This window comes from Zosterops lateralis, assembly GCF_965231275.1.
Source record: "Zosterops lateralis genome assembly, chromosome: Z".
NCBI classification, from domain to species: domain Eukaryota; kingdom Metazoa; phylum Chordata; class Aves; order Passeriformes; family Zosteropidae; genus Zosterops; species Zosterops lateralis.
The window spans coordinates 47900754-47920022 of NC_139800.1; the positions used below are offsets into that span (position 1 = coordinate 47900754).

At 38.7% G+C, this 19269-nt stretch overlaps 1 protein-coding gene and 1 long non-coding RNA gene across 4 annotated transcripts in view; one reads left to right on the forward strand and one right to left on the reverse strand.

Annotated features, from left to right (window-relative positions):
• Nucleotides 1–163: 163 nt before the first annotated feature.
• ACO1 (aconitase 1) overlaps nucleotides 164–19269 on the reverse strand; it is a 35668-nt gene continuing 16562 nt past the window's right edge. For all 3 annotated transcript variants that reach the window (XM_083884013.1, XM_083884014.1, XM_083884015.1), the window contains exons 5-21: nucleotides 18844–18913; nucleotides 18566–18749; nucleotides 15725–15864; nucleotides 14609–14780; nucleotides 14075–14175; nucleotides 12982–13098; nucleotides 11574–11733; nucleotides 8244–8379; nucleotides 7666–7750; nucleotides 7241–7397; nucleotides 6585–6709; nucleotides 5706–5810; nucleotides 4907–5049; nucleotides 3288–3435; nucleotides 2751–2873; nucleotides 1619–1804; nucleotides 164–869 (exon numbers count right to left, since the gene is read on the reverse strand). In XM_083884013.1, the coding sequence (XP_083740139.1) occupies nucleotides 756–869; nucleotides 1619–1804; nucleotides 2751–2873; nucleotides 3288–3435; nucleotides 4907–5049; nucleotides 5706–5810; nucleotides 6585–6709; nucleotides 7241–7397; nucleotides 7666–7750; nucleotides 8244–8379; nucleotides 11574–11733; nucleotides 12982–13098; nucleotides 14075–14175; nucleotides 14609–14780; nucleotides 15725–15864; nucleotides 18566–18749; nucleotides 18844–18913 (2266 nt within the window). In that variant the 3' untranslated portion in view covers nucleotides 164–755. The remainder of the gene's footprint in view (nucleotides 870–1618; nucleotides 1805–2750; nucleotides 2874–3287; nucleotides 3436–4906; nucleotides 5050–5705; nucleotides 5811–6584; nucleotides 6710–7240; nucleotides 7398–7665; nucleotides 7751–8243; nucleotides 8380–11573; nucleotides 11734–12981; nucleotides 13099–14074; nucleotides 14176–14608; nucleotides 14781–15724; nucleotides 15865–18565; nucleotides 18750–18843; nucleotides 18914–19269) is intronic.
• Nucleotides 9945–14065, forward strand: LOC310922975. Its single transcript, XR_014592520.1, has 3 exons — nucleotides 9945–10268; nucleotides 13222–13299; nucleotides 13773–14065. It is a non-coding gene; the product is annotated as an uncharacterized lncRNA (long non-coding RNA).

Below are 19269 nucleotides of genomic sequence, written 5' to 3' on the forward strand. Positions count from 1 at the left end.
CTGATGGTATTTGTATTTATTCTATCTTACACAAACTTGTCAAACTTGGAAAGTCAAGACTTACATGATTCCGTTCCTACAGAACAGGGACCATGAGAAGAGTGTAAATCCAAGTTTTGCTCTGCATCCCAAGAATAAAGATAAAATGACAGAACCACCAAACTTTTTAAAAATAAACATAATTTTATGTATTAGAAATATCCCCAGTAAGTCCACCTTTCCACAAAGGCTTAGATTTCAAACAGAGTTCACATTTTTTAGAATTAATAAACAGCGAAATAATTCCAATATTAGATTCAGATTCTGTTTAACTGAATAAGAAAGCAAGTCAGTGTCAGGTAATCAGGAAGGAATAATTCTTTTTATATTGTCAGTTAATTTCTAGGTCACTGATATGAGCATAGAACTTAACTTCAGGGTCAAACTAAGTGGATCAAATACATGAAATCAGCACGTGATCTTCAATGGTTCTACAGATGCCAGCAGTATTTTAATGGCTTTTACACTGTATTCTATGGTAAGTCAAGCCAATTGCCATACAAAACAGTTAATAAATGCTGTTTACTTTATATAGCTGTGTACAGTTTCCTGATACACAGAAAAATTCAGCACTGTAAACAAGCCTTCTAACACAATCCACAGAAAAAAACTGTTCACTTTATGGTTCACACTTTGAAATGCATGATTATTATAGTTTCATTGTGCTCAGGAGAAGCAGGCTTGTACCTGAACCTTTTTGCTTAATTTTTTTTTTATTAGGATGCCATTTTCCGGATCATGTAGTTCAGAATGCCGCCATTGTGGAAGTAAGTGAGCTCCACGTCAGTGTCAAATCTCATGATGGCATGAAAGGCTTTCCCGGTGTTCAGCTGTTAGGGTCAAAGAAAGTCATTCAAGCAGCAGAACCTTGCACGTGTTACTTGACATCATAGTAAAACAAGGACTACTAGGATAGTTTTGTGATCTTAAAAAATTACGAACAGGTACCAGTACTTCTAGCTACACCAGACTACATGAAGCTACTTGAGAGGAAAAGTGGTTTGAAACAAACCATAACACACACACACTTATGGAGTCTCATTGCATTTGCTGCTTCATTTATAACTGAGACATTTATAGTGGACTTTGAGTGACTTTGGTCCAGAACACAGGATGGCTTTGTGTCAATTAAAACAGTTTGAGCATCCTGCTTTTATATCCTGTCATAGTAAATCATAGAATGGTTTGGGCTGAAAAGGACATTATGGATCACCTAGTTTGAACCCTCACTGCCATGGGCAGGAAACTAGAGAAAGTTGCTTAAAGCCTTATCCAACCTTTAGCTGTTCCAGAGAGAAAGGTTGACCTTGAACCCTTCCAGAGGGAAGGAATCCACAGCTTCTTTAGGCAGTAGTTCAGTGCCTCATCTCAAATTATTCCTTGTATCTAACCTAATTCTACCTTCCTTCAGTTTAATTCCTATTAGAATAGCTGCTCTAATCTCCTTTGCCATCTCAATTCTTCTCCCTGTTTTAAACTAATCTGATTGCCATACAACACATCATATGTTTTGAAGAGACAATTAATTTTGAGTAAAATTACAGTGATTGAGAAAATTCAGCTCTTAGGTGTCTCATACCTTAATCTGGACATTCATCTGTGGTTTTAGTTTTTCAGGAATGATAATGGTATAACGCTCCCGTCCAGTGAGTCCTAAAGTTCCTGCATCCTCTCCAGGTAAATACTGCAGAGGAATCACTCCCATTCCTACTAGGTTGCTTCGATGAATTCTCTCATAGCTTTCAGCAAGCACAGCCTTGACACCCTGGGAAATACACAACAGATTGAGTAATTTCATAGTTCAGAGCAGTATTTCTATACTCAAAACTGATTTGTTTGTGGTCCACTCTATTTCATTTACCAACTACTGGTAGAGTCAGCAGGTCTGTTTGACAGTGAACTGTCCAGGATGATTGTACATGTACTTGATTGTACATTCACTTTCACACCTCTTTGAAAGAAGCCTGACTCAAAAAATAATGTGTTTTCTCAGGAATCCTACATCTACTTTAATATATCTTATGCAGAGCAGCACTAGTCATTTCCATAATTCTTCCTAATTCAGTGTTGCCCTCCTATAAACACCAGCGTGCAGTTTAATTAATTTTGAAAATTTTACATGTTAGTACATTTAACACAAAAGCTCATTCCTAGAAAAAAACTTCAAAAACCTTGATGAAACTTAAACACCAACTCATAAAACTTCTCCTAATAATGCAAAAAAGCTTGAAGCAGAGTTCTTGCTGTAAACAGTGTAAGACTAGACAGACACAGAAAAAAACAGGTTATTTCACTGTATGCGGATCTCTATTGGCCCCCAAGGTGAAGACATGCGAAATTTAATTTACACTGATACTCCTCTCTTACACTTTCTAGTTTCCTTGCTAAGTGAGATTAAGGATGCCGCTGAAAGCAGACCTATGGTTTATGGACAGGGTTATGGAAAGTGAAAGTAAAGAAATTGGCCTTTCTAGTGTGGCCTTGTGGATTTCTAGATGAAGAGCAGTCAAACCTTCCAGTCAGAACAAGATCTATTAATATTAAATAGCTTTTGCAATGCTACTGTGGCTCTTGGAGGCAGCTAAGATTTCAAAGTAGCTCTTGCTACCAAAAGTGAGAATAAGCAACCCAGGATTTGGTCATAAGATAGTCTTACTGACAAATTAATGCACTATTAACACTGCCCTCCCTAGCTTACTGTAGCCACTCACCAAGAGGAATGGTCCTTTAGCAGCCCAGTCTCTGGAACTTCCTGCACCATATTCCTTCCCAGCCAGCACAATCAGAGGATGACCAGCCTGCTTGTATCTTTCTGCAGCATCAAACACGTCCAGCTGGAATAAAAATGCCAAATGCTTTGTAAACTTTTTGTGAGTGGAAGTACAGATCCAGGGAAAGGAGGAAAAAAAATGTCCCCACATAAACAACTGAAGCCCACAACTTCCACCAAGTAGTACTTTGAGGATATTGATCACACAGCACTTTGTGGCTTCTAGTCTGATCTCACTCCCAACACAAACCTGCACCTTCCACTGGTGCTTTTACAGTGATTACACTCTCCACTGATATGCCTGAAAGCACCAGATTGCATAGGTACACATGACTGCTTCCCTGAGTCAGCTCCTGCTCCCACAATAAGCCTTACTTAAAAGGTATTGAAGTAAGAACCTAAGCTGGTAAGAAAGAAAGCCAGCACTAATTCACTCTGTTGTCAGTGATACACAGTTTAGAGCAGTATGTATACTTACAATTTCCCCAGAAGGGAAATGGATCGTCTGAGGTCCTTGTTTATCAATAAACTTGTTGACCAAACGAATGTTTGCAAATGTCCCTCTGGCCATGACAGCATCATTCCCTCTGCGGGAGCCGTAAGAATTGAATTCTCGAGGAGTCAAGCTATTAAGAGAAAAGAAGAACAGAAACCATGGTGGTTTTAGACTAAAAGCACTCTGCTCTAAAAAAATCCATTCTCTTTCTAAAAAAAAAAAAGCAATAAACTGGTGTTTCTGAGGCAGGTATGTATATAGTTCCCACTCTGGCAGTAGCATGCAGTTAGCCAATACTTTTCCTTTGAAATGTTTTGAAGGAAAAGAAAAGTAATTTACAAATAGCTACAGTTTGGTCAGAAAAAGCAACTTCCATAATATTTTCTATTTTTACCCTAGAAATAGTATCCAACAGTAATGCAACGATATAATTTACATTAAGTAAGCAGATGCAACACTATTTTTTTCTTAATAGCTGGTGCCTGAAGATCCTCATTATTTATACTACTATAACATCTAGAACAAAGACAGAGCACTCTGCTAAATATCTAAAAGGCAGCAAGAATCTGCTGCAAATTAGAACTACAGAAGAAAAATTTCACTTGCAAACAGAAATATGAGAATGATGGGACACTCCAGCCTAACCAGCAAGCAAAAAATGCACTGGAACGTGACAGAAAATTGGACTGTTTGCATTGGGCTACATCCAAACCATAGCTATGACACACAATATCTATTTTGTAATGCATGTAGGACTATTTAAATTTCCAAGTAACTCATAGCAGGGAGTCAGAGAGTCTAGGGCAGTTGGTTTTCAGTATATCACACTGTTTTAATCCATTCTCTTTCCAAAATTATTAGATCTAATGAGTTAGGACTTTTTTTTAATGTCAGTGCTGTTGCTTAAAACACCACTGAAGCTGTAAGAAGTGCCGAATGAGAGAATAAAAGCATTTCATTACCTGTGAAGTCTGAATAGGTCAACTTGATAAGTCCAAATCTTGCCTTAAGTTGAACTCAAGTTACTAAATCGACAGACTGGCCATAGAAGAAGATGAACATTTTACAGCAGTTTGGACTCCAATCACAATAGTTATTGCAGCTGCACTGAAACCTAAACTTCTGGATGTTCTGTAGTGCCTAAGAGCCTAGATATGTGAAATAGTTGCAGATGCTAGAAGAAATTAATATAAAACTCAATTTCGACACTAACAAAAAAGAGTCATTTGCTTTGACAGGGAGACAAATCCAGATTCCCTTATTTATGAATAAACGTACAGGCTAGTTTTTGCAGTAAGTCATCTTCTTCCCTTATCGCCATAAAAAGGTCTTTAGCTCTACAGTGATAACAGTTGTATACACTCTATTGTGTGTACATATTGTGTGTACACTTCTTACTTCTTTAATGAGAGCTGCTGAAGCAGCAGAAAGAGAGTTGCTTTTCTTTCTTAATTTATATGTTGTCCGGGCAGCTGTCAAGGTATACAAGTGTATGTAAACAGACAGAAAGGACGTGTGCCTGTAACATGGTATAATAGTTGTGGTTTGTTTTCTCTTCCCAATGTATGATAAGAAGAAGAAGAAGAAGAAGCAGTACTTACCCTCTGCTGGTCAAATAACGGGCTGCAGGACTATTTCTTGCTATGTTCCCAGCTGGAGATATGTGGTCAGTTGTCACAGAATCCCCAAAACTCAACAGGACATAAGCATCTTCTATTGTTTTTGGGGTCTGAAGAGCCAAAGTCTAAGCCACCATAAGTACAAACAAAACAATTAATGTATGAAAAATAATTCCTTTGCTTTCTCAAAAAAAGTGCAAATTGCAAAATAAAGTTTCTCTTTTTACACAAGTTAGGAAAAAGAAAAACTCAACACTATTAAAAATGTTTGTTCTTGAAGAAATATGATGCTCTGGCTGTCTGCCAGCAGGTTCATGCATGAAGAAAAAAACCAGCCAAGGCTTCCTGTGATACATTCATGAAAATCGAGGATCCCTAGACATGTGCATGCACTAAAATCTCCTTTTATTTAAATGGTACTGGATTAGCAATCCAAACACTGAACTATTTGGTGCAAGATGCAAGATGGCAGAACAGTGCATTTCATTTTCTGTTCTTTTTCTTCACTTGCTTTGTGACTATTTAGAAGTATTTCAACTTAAAAATAAAACGAGACTTTTCAAGAGCTCTGAAGTGAAAGGGAATCCTTACAATTCTGAGATGCACTCATGCCTTTATATTAAAATGAACACAATAGCACAATTCTAACATTTAAGAACCAAGGCCTCAATAGGCTGTTATGAATCCTCTCAGGCCCCTTCAAGAGGCTTTGCTTCACCTTCAATATGAGTCAGAATTACTGCACACTTTGGCTTGATTCAAAGGGAAAGCACATACATACCAGACCATCAAAGAAAGGAGGAGACTTGATATAAGTAGACTTGGGATTCCAAGTATACAGTTTATCTGAAGGAGCATCTAAGGCATTCCAAGCCTTGTTTACTGTCTGAAAAACACACAAAATCCTTTCATTGGTTTCTAAGTTTTCAGAAACAACATAATTACTTCAGAATACAGGTAAAATTACAAATTTGGCTTTAGCAAAAGCCTTATGTATTTCTTAGAGCATTTTGAAAAATTCACATCTCAATCTATGTTATGTTTGGAGGTGTTTTTTTAATGATTCTATCTATTAAAACGTTTAGGAAGATCCTCACTTCATTGCAAAAGAAGAGGCATTCATCCTGTTTTTTGAGAATAACCTGTATTATGTACACAGGTGACACTTTATAATTCTCTATTGTATTTGTAAGTAATCTTAAGAAGCTTCCCTAACATAAAAACCATAGGAATATTTTGTTTCAACACTTGTGAAAGATTTCCAGGAAGACATTACCAAGTACAATTCCTTTTTCTGATATCAATCCTATTAGTTAATGTAAATTAATTTTATGTCAGCTGCAAAAAAACAAACATCTGTGAAGCTGGAATATTCCACCTTCTAGTATCAGCTGGGGATGGCTGTTGAAAGCACATCATCTACATGTTACATTAAAAATATCTTAAGGAGCAATTTTCAAAACATGACTGTCTGAAAGAATGAATTAATTATCCAGAAGATTTTTTTTTTAAAGAAAAAAAATCTCATTTGAATATCTGTCAGAACAAGAGCAAAACCGAGAGATGAAAAAGTTTCATTTCATTATCATGATCATCTCATTTAATATCTTCAGAATAGCATAGTACATTAATCAAACTACTGGCAGGAGGATTAATTCACCTCTATTTTTTCGTAGACCTCCTTAAACATCCCAGGAATAACAAATTGACGCTCAACAGCCTGAATCTCATTTCTTGTTGGCCAGATATCTTTCAGGAAAATCTTCTTCCCCGAAGCATTTATTCCTGTATAAAATGGTATTGTCAATTTTGTTGCATAAATTTTTCATCAAGAAGAAAGGAAAGTTTACCACTGTTCTCTGGCTATGTGTTCCTTATAACACTCACAAGACACACTTTATTTCACTAAAATAGTCTGACAGAAAAGTCACAAAATTGATACTACCTGAACATAACCCTTCCTTTGTGATTTCCAATGGCCTTCCAGAATATTTTAAAGGATCATTTACGCTGGAAAGGATCTTAGAAGGTTGTCTGCCAAAGAAAATCTGCTAACTCAGGTTGGCTCATGAAAGACTGTCACCCAGGTATAACCAAAAATATGACCCAGTGTAATTAGGGGGAAGCCAAGCCTAAGCATTATTCTTTCTCCATCATACTGACTCCTTGCTGCCCTGACTCTTAAGAATTGCATAATTTGTCTCCCAGAGGTTCTTTGTACTTTAGAGCACTTCCTGAGGACAAATGTTTCTGAAGTGCTTAATTCCAAAGAATTTAGTTCATAAGCTGAAAAGAAGCATCCCAATGCTGTCTTACCTAAAGGCTCTTTTTCAAAGTCGATCCGGATGGTCCCTGCAATTGCATAGGCTATCACCAGCGGCGGGGAGGCCAGGTAGTTAGCACGGGTGTTGGGATGGACACGGCCCTCAAAATTTCTATTGCCAGACAACACGCCCACTGCCACAAGGTCTCCCTGTAAGATGGGGTTTGAGACAAAGACAGGTCAGGTATTTGCTGAATCCACACACACTGCAAGTCTGCAGAGCCTCACTGCACTGCGACAACAATGACCAGTCACTGATCTTGAACAATTCCAAAATATTTCCCACAGAAAAGAGAATATAGACTCAATTTATTTTGTACAGAGCTGAGAAGAGTCTACACGCAGTATAATACAACTCAGAACAGCACACAGCAGAGAACAGTTTACATAAATGAGCTGCACAGGAAAAACTGCATACCTGTGTAATGGCCTCAACAACAGACTCTGGTAGGGGTCCACTATTGCCAATACATGTCATACAGCCATAACCCACCACGTCAAACCTATACAAAGCACAAAAACAATGGTGGACAAAAAAGCTACCTTGGAGCAAGACATTTAACTGCTCAGCAGCTGACAATGATTACTTTCAGGAGAAGTACTGCTTTAACAAATCAAATGCTGCTGAAAACAGCATTTTTAAATGCCCTGTTTTTACCATTGCAGTGACTGTCTATGCAAACAGAATGGGAAATGAGTTACCTAGCAAGAGGAACAACAATATAGTGTGATTTACACTGTTTCAAAACAATTAGTCCTGAAAAACACCCATTCTCTTCCTTAAGAACATAAGTCTTCAAGAAGTTACAGCAGGCCTTCATCATTGGTACAAAGCCAGCCAGCAAAACAGCAATGTGTTCACTCATGCAGGATCACACCATAAGGTACCTGCAATATCTTTTAGGCTGTACAGAGGAATAGTTATTCTATTGCATCACTTGTTGATAATGCTTTAGCTAAGCAGCCATAGGACAACAGTAAGGAAAGCACTCCTACCCCAGTTGAGAAAGGTAATGCATTACTCCACTCTCCCTCAGATAGTAAGTGACGACCCCGCTTCCTGGGGACAGGCTAGTTTTAATGTATGGCTTCACTGTCAAACCAGCTTCAACAGCTTTCTTAGCAAGCAATCCTGAAAAATACAGAGCATAGTTGCAGGTTTTCCGGGAAGTGAGACAATTTGGAGCATAAGCATGTTAAGAGAAGTACCATTAAATAACTGGGAACAGAAAAGGCACCAGCAATGAAATGGTACAGCGAGCCGACAGCACTAATTTTGTGATAACCAGCTAGAGGAGAAGTGCTCTGTTGAACTGTAGATCCAGCCTGCAATTTCTGTTCCACTAGAAAGCTGATGGATTTTGCATTCAATAAGATGCACTCACTGAGGCAGCAAGTAGACATTCAAAACTTCAGAATACTACATGTAAAACAAATGTCTCACCAAAAATGCAATGAAGAACTGCTAAGTTCCCACTTACTATGGTCTCGTAACCCAGAGAATAAACAACTGCCAGGATAGGACCTGCTGTCCTCAAGAGCAGAAGGCTATGAGAACATCAATGCTGGCTCTTGCCACAAACAAGCCATCTCATAATCCACAGCTTGTTGCACAAGTGCTGTTTTACCACTCCTGCATTTGTAATATGCATAGAGATATTTCAGTGGAACATGTTACTAGACACATATATATCCTGAATTCCTTCCTTTGAAATGAATTGTCAGAGAGGAACGTTCAGAAAACAAGTTCTCTACAGCTCTTTTCCAGGATGAACATAAAAGAAGCAGCAGAGAGCCAAACTGTGCAAAACTTCACATTCCCATGCTGTATTTTCCTGCTCACATATGACATTCATCTAGATAAGAAAATACACATAAGATGTGCTTTGATCCAACATGATCTCCAACAGGAAGATGTCATCAAACTGTTTTGTCTTTGCCAGCTGGCAAAGCTCTGTCTGGCAGCTCTGTTAGACATGACCTGGACCATGACACTTTAAAATGTTGTATGAGATCGCCTGCACACATGAATTTAAAGCAGCAGTCCTATTCCTGAAATTGCTGAGGTTCCTTGGCTACTAGAGTAATCTGCAGAAACCGGAGCTCTTGAATACTTCTGCAAATGAGACTATGAACTAACGATCATCCTAGGAACTGAGAGTTTGACAGCTTGTTTGAAAATGTTGGCTTCTGTCTTGCTGCTTATACCAGTTCTGAAAAGACAGCATAGTCAAACTCTCAAAGCTGGCAAGAAAATGCCAGAACTTTAGCTCCTCTGAGCAACCTTAATCCAACACCTTTATAAAGTCAGATTAGGCTGTCAAAGTTCCTATAGCACACATCCACTATCCCCCAGACACACAGCCTCTGCCTAGTGCACAGCATATAGCAGTAGTTTGAAAGAACTGCTCCATGTCCTGGATTTTTTCAGCTTGGTTACTTATTTGGGAACACTGCATGCTCGTTTACTTTCATTTGAAACCTCATCCTGAAAGCCAAATTATTGTGTTTCTTGAGGGCATCTGAGAGGTCCTCAACACTGCTGTTTACCAACAGTTATCAGAGACTGGCAGAATTTTTCCTTCCTTGTCAAGGTTGAAACATAAATGCTACTGTACAGAAAGGCAGCAAAAGTCAGAGTAGCCACTATATCTGAGCACATACACCAAGATCCTTAGGACTACATTCTTCAGGATGCTGTGCATTATATAGCAGTGAATGCACTCAAAGTACAAACTCTATTTGTATCTGCAGAGCATTTTACACTTTGAACTCAGAGCTATTAAGCCAAGAGGGTTGAAAGATCAGTATCCCTGCTGCTGCAGGGAAGGTTAAAAACGTATGTCATTAGCCCGGGAGCCAAACAGTAGTGGAAACTATCCTCAACAGGCACAACTAAGGGATACACCTACCTAGAACTAAGGGAATAGAGTCTGCCTGAGAAAACCTGCTTCTTGATCCTTGGAAGAAAGAAATACAGCTCTATTTTCATGATAATGCAGAATAGACCTGAGGAAAGAGGTATGCTGCTTTGACTGTCCTGTTAAGGGCCAGTACTATGGACTGAGACACCTTGCTCAATTCTATTCCTCTCAAAGTTGTAAGATAATGAGCAGGTCTCTCCTCTGATTCTCTTTTGCCCCACACCTTAGTTCATGACGGACTTTGAACCTATTGCTGCAGTTTAAAAAACCTTTGGCCAAGGAGGGGGGTGAACTGCTGGTATATAAAGTATGCAAAGGTAGATGCTAGTCTAAAAACAGGTGAGAAATATCACATCAAAAAGCCAAACGCAAAGTTACTGTTGACAGAGACTGTTGACAACCCACAAGCTTCCCAGCACCACACAAGAACAAATTATATTACTTTAACTAGGAAGCAATCCTCTCTGGTGAAGGGTTCGTATAGCCCATTGCACATCCCTTCTGACCTTCGTATGAATAAAGTCTGCATCACATGAACAGTCTGACAGACCAGTAAGCCTTTATGCAGCAATGATCCTACAGTGACAGATATCATCTATGTATGTTTGCAGAGGAGAGAAAGAAATATGTAAACATGTAGCCAAATACCAGGGAGACTGGGCCAAATTTGTCCAGTATAGACTGAACTCTTCGAGCTGACACTCTTCATTCCTATTTTGTTCCCAGAAGCCCACATCAGGAATGATAAATTTTACACCCAGACTAGTCATATTAAAAATGAACAATCCCCTGACCTGAAATTTTACACAACCAAGTCAGACTAACTTATCTGTAGTGATGCATACCAAGCTCACCTCTGGTCTCCTCTTGGATGCAGTTAAGATGTAAATGAAAAGGCTCTGAAAGCTGAAAATCCCTGAGTAAATAATTTGCTTTCTCTATTCACACCTACCATACCCTCAAACTCTCGTAACAACTTGAGAAGGCAAGTGCTAGCTAAATGTGTGCTTTTCACTCTGCTGACAGATCAGAGCACCTTCAGACTTGCCCCAAAAGACCATTCTTCACTGCCCCTCTTCTGGCTTTGACTTTCAACAGTCTCTTCTTAGCTCTGTATATCAGCTTCTGTGCATTTGACAAAGTATCAGAAGTGTTGGTTAATTAAGTTCCATGTTGCCTTGTAGAGAAGACAGTGCAGGAAGAATACATTTTTGTCAATCTACATTTCTATCTACCACTTCTACAAGTCCTTCTGTTACTTTTAGAAACTAAGCCCAGTTTTAGCACTCCAAATGACAAAATCAGCACTGCACCCATTGATTTACATCAGTGGTGTTGTTGTCTTTAGGACACACATCGAGAGCCATAGAGAAACTACTGCACTTTAGGCAAATCAGCTTACCTGCACCCAACATAACTGAGGGATTACTGGTGTTCGTGCAGCTTGTAATGGCAGCAATCACTACTGAACCATGAGCAAGCTCAAAGTCACGTCCCTCAAAATTAAATTTGACTATGCTGTTGTGTCGGTCTGGGGCAATTTGAAATCCCTTGAATCCTTGCTGTAGGAAGAGAAAATAAGAATAAAAAGGAGTGGTTAATGTAAACATTTGGACCTAACATTAGTATGGGCTGTTTTTTCGCCCATGAGAAGCATTTGTTAGTCACATCCGTGCTTATGTTTTTATGTCTGATGGTGAAGGCTGCATCTCTGGTCAACCAAAATGGTGGACATTTTTTTTTTTTTTCTGGAGTTTTTCCTCTTCTTTGTTTACTGGTAAAACAGGCAGCCTTTCCAGCAATACATATTTGTATTTTCTTCCTGCATGAATACATCCTTCTTCAGATTTCTCAGATGCCTCTTACTCCTGTATGTTACATATTTCTGATCACACATAGTCTTAGTACATAATCTAGTCCTGAGATTTTAGCATAACACATAAAATTTTTAAGCCAGGATTATCAAACAGCTTGAATGTATAACAGTAGCTGGTTTGAGAGGTAAAGGTCTGACAGATGGAAATAAAGAGCAAGAAGGCACTGTTCATGCTATGAAAAATTACATATAGAGATCTGAAAGCATAAGATCACCTAATGGAGTTTGGAAAATGTAACAAACCAAGAATTACTGGGAACTACGTTAGTTTAGGTTTCTTGATTTACATCACTAGAGTTCTGTAATGCCTTTAACAAGGATGGTTATTGTACCAGGTAAGAACTCAAACTGATTTAGAAAGCTTAAGTATCCAGGAATATTCATTCAAATATAAATCTAGCTCTTCTTTCAATGACCACTTTTGACTGGATGATGCAGAATGTAGTCATTGTTTTCTGTCTTTACCACCAACATCAAAGAGTAACGGAGATACATGCAGTTCTGCTCTGCTGAACAGACTCAATACTTAGTGGAAAACTACATTGTGGATTCAGGGCATAACCTGCTTGGAATGCTTGGAGAGCTGAAAAGCTGGGTAGTTATCCCAGAACTCAGTGCAGTAGGTATTTTGTCCCATCTATTAACAACCCCTCATCGTGGCAGGGTTTATAAATCTCTAGTCTATATCAATACCATGTTGGGCCTAAGATCAGAAAGAAATATTACTCCAGTAGGACATGAACATTTTCATGCAAGAGAAGCAACATCTCAATTTTAAACCACTTATTGCTTCTTTGAAACTGCAGTCAAATATCCTAATTTATTTTTCAGTAGGCAAACAAACAGCGCACAACACCAGAGCGTAGTTCCTGAACACCAGACAGCTTTTAGAAGCACACATTGGTTTGTTTGCCCAAATGTTCCCAGTCCCCACCTTGGCTCCCAGACAAGTCTCAAAGTCCTTCTGCATATCTGACACAGCAACTTTGTCCTGAGGTCGTTTTGGTCCACTGCAGCAAGGCACAACAGTACAGAGATCCAACTCAACAACCTGTTCAAGTAAGATAAACAGAGAGTGGTTGGGCACTGCCTGAAAGGTTGAAGCCAGGTAAGCCACAGGTATGCTTACCCCTGCTGTTGAATCAATGCTAAGTCTGCACACCTTTATTTGCAGAAATTTTTAAAGACACCTGAGAATGAGAAGATCAGAAGAAAAGGAACAATTCTAATTTCAGATGCTGCCAGCTCACAGGTATGGCTATCAAAGGTATTAAAGTTACTGAAAAAGCCAATGTAACTAAAGCATCTAAGCATTATGAATTATTTTTTGTCTTTTCACATGCCTGAAGTGGGTTAAAAAATGATGCAAAGAAATACTGATACAAACCAAAGCAGACTATTAATCTATTCCTCACACATTTTCCAACTTTGTTTTCATAATGTGCTACATCCTTCCAAATCTACTAAGATTTTTTAACAATCATGCAGACCCAAACACAAGTGTCAAGATTAAATTTTAGAGTAGAGAAAACCAGGAATATTCTTGAGTTTCCTGGACACAGAATAAGATCTTAATTTTCTGGCACAGAAAATTACTTGTGTGCTCTGTGATTATCACACAGAGCTTCTAAGGGTCCTGATTCACATAGCAAAATAACTGGTTGAACAGACAAATAATAAAACTGCAAACAAGGCTAACAACCAACATCCACATTATCTCCATAGTTACACTTAAAAATATTCTTCAGAGCCTGGAAGGACTTCTGAAAACTTCATGGAACAAACAGCAGAATCTGCACCAGCTGGAGGTCAATTGAGAGCTGATCTATACCTACATCCAAGTTTTCACACCTAAAGAGCCAGCTGATTCATTCCACTGGGCCTTAAAATAAGACAGCTGTGCAGACCAAACCAAAGAACAGGGAATCCCTTGACTAATTCTTAGTTTCAGTGAAAAACAGACAATCCTCACAATAAAATAGGACAGGCCACAAAGCAAAAAGCCAGAAGACAGAGTAGTTTCTAACCTGCGTGAAGTCTGGATCCTGAGAGGAGCTCTTGAAATCTCTCAGCATTCCCACAGCCTCAAGATATGTTTTTGTGCACATAACCTTCTCTTTGTTGCGGCCTAAAATGAAAGCCAGATACAGCAAAACCAAAATGCAAGTGAAATGGAGAAACCACCATCTGCTAGAAAAAGCACATAACAGGCATGCTGTCAATAGCACTACAAGACCCTTTCAAGACAAATATTAGAGATCCACTAAAAACAATGCAATTGAGCAGACTTTGTGGCTTTTGCAGAACAAAATCTTAGGTTCCTATTTCTGTCAACTGGACAATCTAGGTTGAGGTTTTTGGCAGGCTGCCAAAAGTTTAGCATTCAGCTCTTCCTAAACATAGATCCTAAGTACAAAAACCAGCCTCAACAAGCAAATATCAATTTAAAAAAATGAACTGAAGCTCAGAAGGCTTCACCTGATTCAATCCTACTGCTAATGTCATACAGCTCTGGAGTCCTTTCAATTATCCTTTAACTTGTGGTTTCTTCTTATACTCACCAGTTTGTATCAGGTACCCAATGCTAATATCATCCACTGGGAAATAGGCAGCTGTTGCTCCATACTCTGGACACATATTGGCAATGGTGGCTCGGTCAGCAATCGACAGCTGGGCAACACCAGGTCCAAAAAACTCCACAAATTTACCCACAACTCCAACTTGGCGAAGATGCTGTTATAAAATTACAGTGCCTGTGTCATTGCTATGTGTCAAATGACATGAGCATGTCTGTTATGAAATCCAGCTTTTGACTCAGAAAAATCTCTCGTGAAGATTTCTACAACCATTTGAAACCAGGAATCATGAAGATGAGGACACAGACATGTAAAGTTTTAATAAGGTACAACATGGGACCCTATTTCCTCTAAAACTTGCTCTTCCTTTCATTTAAACGAGACTATCTTACAATTGTATTTTCTTAACATGATGTTCTAAGAGGAGGAGAACTGTGTGGAGAGTCTTCAGACAACAAACCCAGGAAGATGGCAAAACAGGAGAACCAACTGCACAAGTACATGAGTCAAACCATAACATACACAATATCTGAATAAAATAATGAAAAAAAGTTTGCTTTCCCCATTTGAAGGTCTCTTTGTAGACAGCATTCCATTATTAACTTATGTACCACATTTCTGACTTCCAACAACACTAATGCTGACCAGTAATACTCCTAATTCAGAGACAATGCACAGAGTGAGTAAACATATTATGAATATATGACATGAGTCAAACACCTGCACATGAAATAAATCAGACTGCAATGCTTACTGTCTAGTTTTCAGCTTTTATATTGCCTTATTTTAGGTGGTGAATTCAAAAACAAGTCATCAGGGTTTTTTTGAGGAAGAGGAAAAAGCACTGTCACTCCAAAACATTACCAAATTTCAAAATATCCCAACATATATTTTGTGTGGCTTCTGGGAAACAGATTTGCCTAGAAAAATTGTCCCTAATGAGCTGATTCCAATCCACAGTGATGAAGCTTTTTAAAAGTTCAAAATTACTACCTGGAAGCACACACAGAGTTCTTAAACATGTATGTACAGTGGCTCCATCCTACAGAATGTGTTTAGCTCTCAGCAGTAATGGAAAAATATCTAATCTTGGTAATTTACCTTGGTAATGGTGAGCACAATATCAGTGGATGTTACCAGTGGCTGAGGGTTTCCTATCAGCTTATAGCCAACCACCTCAGGAAGCACCATGCTGATCGGCTGTCCCAACATCACTGCTTCTGCTTCAATGCCACCCACACCTGCACACAACAGGAGGATACAATGTGACTATTCAGAAAGACAGTACCATGTCAGAGATAAACACTGAACTGCCTGATGAGTACTCTCATTATTTAAGGTGTGAAAGAGGAGAGAAAGCAGACAGCCTGAGTCTGCTAAGAGGCACTCCTCACCTTGCTGCTGTTTCTGCAAGGTTGGGTTTTTTAATTTAATTTTGTTTCATATTTTCATCCTTGTTCCTAAGCCATTAACTGGGATATTAAGTGAATCTAAGTAACTTACTCTAAGGATGCTTGGCCTTTACAATAACAGATTTTTTAATTTAATATCTTAAACATGTAACATAACAAACCAAGAATTACTGACATGGCTCTGAACATGATGTGCTGTGAGTGAAACATATGCAGATCATGATTGCTGGTCACCAAATGAAAACTCAGAAGTTTTTTTGAAAGACATAAATGTTACTAAAGAAGGCTAACAGAAAAAATACCTGTTCAGACAGAAGTATCTTCCCTTTTGTCCACTAAGTTTCAACAGGGTTTGGGAAAGTGTAGGTGGGAACTTTTGAATAAGCACACCTTAATTATTAGAATTCCAGCTACTGCTTAATATTGCTAATTTATTAAGGCAACGTATCAAGATGTCAGAGTCATATGCAATCTAACAAAGCCAGGATGTTTGTTAACTAGCAATTTGGCATTAAGCAGTCAAAGCATTAAGCAGTTTTATAAATTTTCGGCTGTAGAAAGTCCCTCATATATTTATCTTCTCTTTCTAAAACTCCTACTTTTTATTTAGCCTAATGAACACTGAGCCAGAAAAAACTGCCTGTAATAGGTGCTTATGAATGCCAAATCACTACTCCAATCCTTTTTCCCACTTAATCTAAGACGGGTTCTGAAAAATAATTTCTAATTTCTTTTGTTCAAAATTATATGCCTCTGTTAATTTAAAAGATAATGCTGTTACAGATCCAGTTGTGTGGCTCCTTTCACTGGGTGTTGAATCACACTTTTAAACAGTCAAGTAAGTCGACATAACTGACTGACTACCACTGAGAGTCATGAACCAAGTTCAACTTCACCAGCCTCTGGAAAAAAATGTTGGATCCAAGAGTATGATTTTTGAGCACATACACTATGGATTGTCTCCAGCCATACTTTCCATATTCTGAAGAAAAAACAAGGCTAAGAGTCACACCTTTTCAAGCACCTTTTAGTGCTACAACTTGATCTAAATGATGGCTCCGTGCATATGCTACAACTAAATATAGAATAAGAGATGTGTCTAACCCCAAAGATGTCATGCTTTAGATACACTGAACTTGTTTACCTTTGTATTCTAAGCCAGAGACTCTTTCACCCTTGATTTGGAAAGTTTCACTCAACCAATATTGCTGCAGTAGTATAGGCAGGTTATCAAAAACAGGAAGTCCTATCATATGTGGTGCTCAGAACTTCACAAGCACATTCATGAACAACTAGCAAATACTCTTTAAAAACACAGTGTGTTCTATACTTGTAAAACAGTTGTTTTAACAGTGCTGCTATCACCATATCACAGGAAAATAAAGGCTCAGCTGAAGTCTTTGCTACTGTGTGGGATGATTACAAATACTTCCACTCCATAGTTACCTATTTCTTCAATCATTCAAGAACTTCAGTTCACTACTACAGGGAAAAATAAATTATTTACATCTATTCCCATAACAAATATTGTGCAGAGTACAGGCATTAGAACATCACAGTTCTGTTTTCCATAATGTGCACTCCAACCAGTAAATCTGAATGACTATATAGTTACTCAGATTTAATTTTCAGCACCTTCCACCTAATAGATTTGTACTTGCAGTAATTTTTGGATAATCCAACACTTTTAAAGTAGCCAAGTGACACCAGAAAAACTGGATGGTCAGTGATACTTCAATTCCCTTTTATTTAATATTGTCCTTACCTACTTCCTTGTAATTTAAATGCAGAATAGAAAAGAATATATTAAAAACCCAAACAAAGCCAACAACACATGTAGCAGAAATCATCTAAGGCAGTTAGCTGAAAGGGGACCTTAGTACAAAGTCTTATGTAACTGTAAGAGACCTTATCAGGTTACTTGCATTTGGGGTTAGGCTATGTAATTGTGTCTAGCTGGCACAGAGATAACTTTTCTTCACAGCAGCCCATATAGAGCCATGTTTCAGATTTGTGACCAAACTGTTGTTGACAGCACACCATTTTTAGCTATTGCTAAGCAGTTCTTACACAGTATCGATGCACTTTGTTTTGCACCCTGCCTCTCAGCAAGTAAGCTAGGGTGGGGAAAACACTAGGAGAGGCACAGGCAGGACAACTGACCAGAGCTGAACAATGAGCCATAAAACATCAGGCTCAGCACCAACTGAGGTGGGCTTCCCAAAGTAGCAAATGCCCAGGGACTGGCTGGACTTTGGTGTGCTGACAGGAGCTGGTGACTGACTGGTTTTGTATCACTTCTTTCATTTCCTTTCCCTACACTCACCTCTCTTCACCTGAAAATATCTTTGTTTCTACCCATTAGTTTTATCTTGCCTTTGGACTAATAATTCTCTTCCCTCATTGTGCTAGCAGGAGGAATGAGGAAGTGATTGGGTGGGGGTGATCTGCCAGCCAGGGTCAACTCACCAGAGCCCAAAACACAGCTGCCTAAGCCAAGAGACTGCTCATGATACACTGCTGTACATACCCCAGCCAAGCACTCCCAAGCCATCTATCATGGTGGTGTGTGAGTCAGTGCCCACCACACTGTCTGGGTAGTAGTAGCCATCCTGATCCATTACCACTCTTGCCAAATACTCCAGGTTCACTTGGTGGATGATGCCAGAGCCTGGCGGAATAATCCTCAAGTTTTTAAAAGCTTGAGAGCCCCACTGAAAAAAAAGGAATTAGAGTAAAAAATTTTCAGCATGAGCACTTGAAGAACTGAACTTTTCTCCATGCAAATATGATTATTTTTGTCAGTACCTTTAGGAATTCAAATCTTTCTTTGTTCCTTTCAAATTCCAGGTCCTGATTTTTTTGCAAGCTGTCTGGCCTGCAAGGGAAAATAATCAGCTGTCAGAACCACCTGAATTTTACATCTAGTCAAATATATCCAAAGGTTGCAAGAAAATAAGATTTATTAGCTAATGTGAATGCTGATCCATTGCACCATTTTAATATCACTACAGGCAACCAATGAAAAGAATTCAAGAAATCTTAAGAGATAATACCTGAACTCTGCTTCAAATGTGAACACTAATCTGCATTTGGCAGTCCTAAATGTTGTAGCCTGAGATAAGCAACAGTGCATGTTAGCAAAATATGACTTTTCCAATACCTAAATCAGAAGCAATCAGCAAGGCAGTAAAAGGAAACTGGAACACAACTGTCCTGCAACTTCATTTAAAA